General features: G+C 48.8%; 1 protein-coding gene across 1 annotated transcript; it reads right to left on the reverse strand.

The window, feature by feature from the left end:
* Positions 1-114: 114 nt before the first annotated feature.
* Positions 115-2,730, reverse strand: LOC121964971 (poly(U)-binding-splicing factor PUF60-like; the record flags this gene model as incomplete). The annotated part of the gene is made up of 6 exons (XM_042515141.1): positions 115-390; positions 492-635; positions 1,036-1,211; positions 1,640-1,853; positions 2,308-2,400; positions 2,513-2,730. Coding segments are annotated over 6 exons (1,121 nt in total), but the record flags the coding sequence as incomplete, so codon positions are not given.
* Positions 2,731-3,456: the final 726 nt, after the last annotated feature.

A 3,456-nucleotide genomic window follows, 5' to 3' on the forward strand; every position in this document is an offset into this window, starting at 1 on the left:
TGATGGGGGCAAATATATTTCATCACTTTATATATTTTATATATTATTTATACCACAGACAACTTGTCAGCCAGTTTACTGCCTGAAATATGAGAAAATATATACATTACAAACCACACTACAGGGGGGAGAAGGAGTTGAAGCCTCCTCCTGCCTTGCCCCCTGGGCCCCTGGGCCCCTGGGCTCCGGGGATTGAACCCGTACCTCCTGCTTGCGGAGCAGCCTCCTCATCACCATGTGTCGGGCACTGTTCCCACTGATGCTCAGCTGCTTGCTCAGCGGCTCCGTGGTGCTGTCGCTCTGCGCCTCCTGCGCCTCCTCTTTCCTCGTCCCCTCAGAGATAAAGGATGCAGCCGGGGGCGTGGCCAGCACCGGGTTCACCAAACCCACCTGGGGCACGCCAGTTGAACCAGTGTCATACCTGAGACAGACGGGAAGTAGGAAAGACAGGAAGGACGGGGTTGACAGGAAGGACAGGAAGGTGAGATGGCGTCTCTCCGTGTGGGGGCGGGGCTTATATGTGTGTGGGTGGGGCAGCAAGTGTTCCTACCAGTGATGACACACGGAGCCTGAGCGGCCGTGACGGCCTGAGGGAGTCCAGCCAGAGCGCCAAGGACGGATACTCCCACCGACTCCTGAACACAGCAAACAACAACCAATACTACCCAAAAATATAAATACTCAGTACTACCCGGAAACATAAATACTCAGTACTACCCAAAAACATAAATACTCGGTACTACCTGAAAATTTTAATACTCAGCACTACAAGAAAATAATAATGCTCAGTACTACCTGAAAATAATAATACTCAGTACTACCAGGAAATATATTCAACTGACTGTCAGAGTACACACTACTGCACAAAATACTGTAGAAAACACAGTTTTACAGCAGTACTCTATGTTTTTCTGCAGTACTTCATGTTTCACTGATGTTTTACTGCAGTACACCATGTTTTACATCAGTACTTCATGTTTTATTGCAGTAATTCACGTTTCACTGCAGTACTCTATGTTTTACCTGGGCGGTTACCTGGGCGGTTACCTTGGCGGCGGCGGCGGCGGCAGCAGGGAGCCCACCAGGAGTCGTGGGCGTGAGGAGGGGTATGGGCGGAGTCACAGCCTTCCCCACCCGCAGGTACTGACCCTCGAGGTCAAACAGGTTCATGGAGGCAACGGCGTCCTGAGCAGACTGAGGTCCTTCATACTCTGCAGACAGAACCAGACAGCTGTGAGCTCCAGCCTACCAGAACCCACCAGAACCCACCAGAACCCACCAGAACCCACCTCATCCAGGTATGATCTCACACAGTTATGATCTCGTTCACACAGCTTTGATCTTGTTCACGCAGCTGTGATCTCGTTCACACAGTTATGATCGCATTCACAGTTGTGATCTGATCTTGTTCACACAGTTATGATCTCTTTGGCACAGCTGTGATCTCGTTCACTGTATGATCTCATTCACACAGCTGTGACCTCTTTCACACAGCTATGATTTCATTCACACAGTTAAGATCTCATTCACAGAGCTGTAATCTCGTTCATAGTTATGCTCTCGTTCACACAGCTGTGATCTCGTTCACACAGTTATGATCTCATTCACACACACGCCACACTCATGGTAGTCAGCTCACCAATGAAGCCGTAGCCTTTGTGGCGTCCCGTGGTCGGTTCGCGGGCCAACATGCAGGACTTGATCCTCCCGAAGGCCTCGAAGACGCTCTCGATGTCGTCGTCGGCGAGGTCGGGGTGAATGGACGCCACGCAGATCCTGTTGAAGGCGCGCGCCTCCTCTGCTAGCTGGTCGATGATTGGCTGAGCCTGGCCGATATTACTGGGCCTCCCAACCTGCAAGACAAGCCACAGGGAAAAGTGCACGCTGACTCTACACACTGTTTTAACTGGGAGTGCTGGTTACAGCTGCTGGGTTGCTGCCTGCTCTCAGGGAGAAACATTTATGGCAATACTCTTTTTCTTTAAAACTTTCTGGTGATTTTTTTGTTAAAACTTTTTAAAATTTATTTATTCTTTAAAGTTTCTGGTGATTTTTAAAGACAACACGTCTTCAAACCTGAATGTTTTCTCTGAAAATCACCAGAAATGAAACTGTAAAAACACACTTTACTGCTGGATTCTCAGATTTCCAACAGTCCTTCAACACATCGTATGATATAAGACAGGTTTGTGAAAAAAAAGTCCAGGATTTTTCATGCCTGTACAGGTTTCACTGGGAGTGTCTGTACTGGGAGTGATGGTCTCACTGGGAGTGTCTGTACTGGGAGTGATGGTCTCACTGGCTCACCTTGATGTTTCGGCCTCCGAGGACGACAGAGTTCATCTGTTCGAGCGCCAGCTGAGCTGCCTCGGGCATCTCGTACTCGACGAAGGCGAAACCCTGCAGAGACACAAAGGTTTGACGAGGACGAGCTGACGGGCTGAACCTGAGCCGGACGCTGTGGACGGTGGACACAAGATAGGACATGGAGGGACAGAGAGGGACGTCTGACCTTGTGTTTCATGGTGACGGAGTCCCAGGACATGTCGATGCTTTTGATTGGTCCGAAGGGAGCGAAGGCCTGTCGGATGGTGTCCTCGCCCAGCTCGTAGTAGATGGAGCCCGCGTACACTCGACACATAATGGCGAGAGCTCTCTGACGCTGCGCCGCCACCTGAGCACACGGGAAATCACCACACACACGAACAAACACGCTCCGGACCGCCGCCACTCAACCGTCCTGCTTTCCTGAAACAATTTTGTTTCAAAATAATTATGGGAGATTTCTGTGATGAAGACAACAGGATTTCCAAACCCACCAGCTTCCTCTAAACATCAACAAGAATTAATGCATTTAACATTTAGCCAGAAACTGAACTGTGACCCATGACCTTTGACCCATGGCCTCTGACCCATGACCTCTGACCTAAGACCCCTGTTTTTTGGACAAAATAACATTTAATCTATAGCTTAATTCGTAGTTGATTTTCTGACATTTTTTGTTCCTCGTTCCTTCAGACTGGATGATGAGTCATCAGTGACATCACTATGACGCAGTGATGTCACACACACAGGCTGTTCGAAACCGCCCATTACACTGGCAGCAGGTACTGATTCGGTCAAAATGCAGTATGGAGTATGGAGTATGCAGTATGGAGTATGCAGTATGCAGTATGGAGTATGGAGTATGCAGTGTGCAGTATGCAGTATGCAGTATGGAGTATGGAGTGTGCAGTATGCAGTATGGAGTATGCAGTATGGAGTATGCAGTATGGAATATGCAGTATGCAGTATGGAGTATGCAGTGTGCAGTATGGAGTATGCAGTGTGCAGTATGCAGTATGCAGTATGGAGTATGCAGTATGCAGTGTGCAGTATGCAGTATGCAGTATGCAGTATGCAGTATGGAGTATACAGTATGGAGTATGCAGTATGGAGTATGCAGTATGCAGTATG

This window comes from Plectropomus leopardus, unplaced genomic scaffold, assembly GCF_008729295.1.
Source record: "Plectropomus leopardus isolate mb unplaced genomic scaffold, YSFRI_Pleo_2.0 unplaced_scaffold17991, whole genome shotgun sequence".
Classification (NCBI taxonomy): domain Eukaryota; kingdom Metazoa; phylum Chordata; class Actinopteri; order Perciformes; family Serranidae; genus Plectropomus; species Plectropomus leopardus.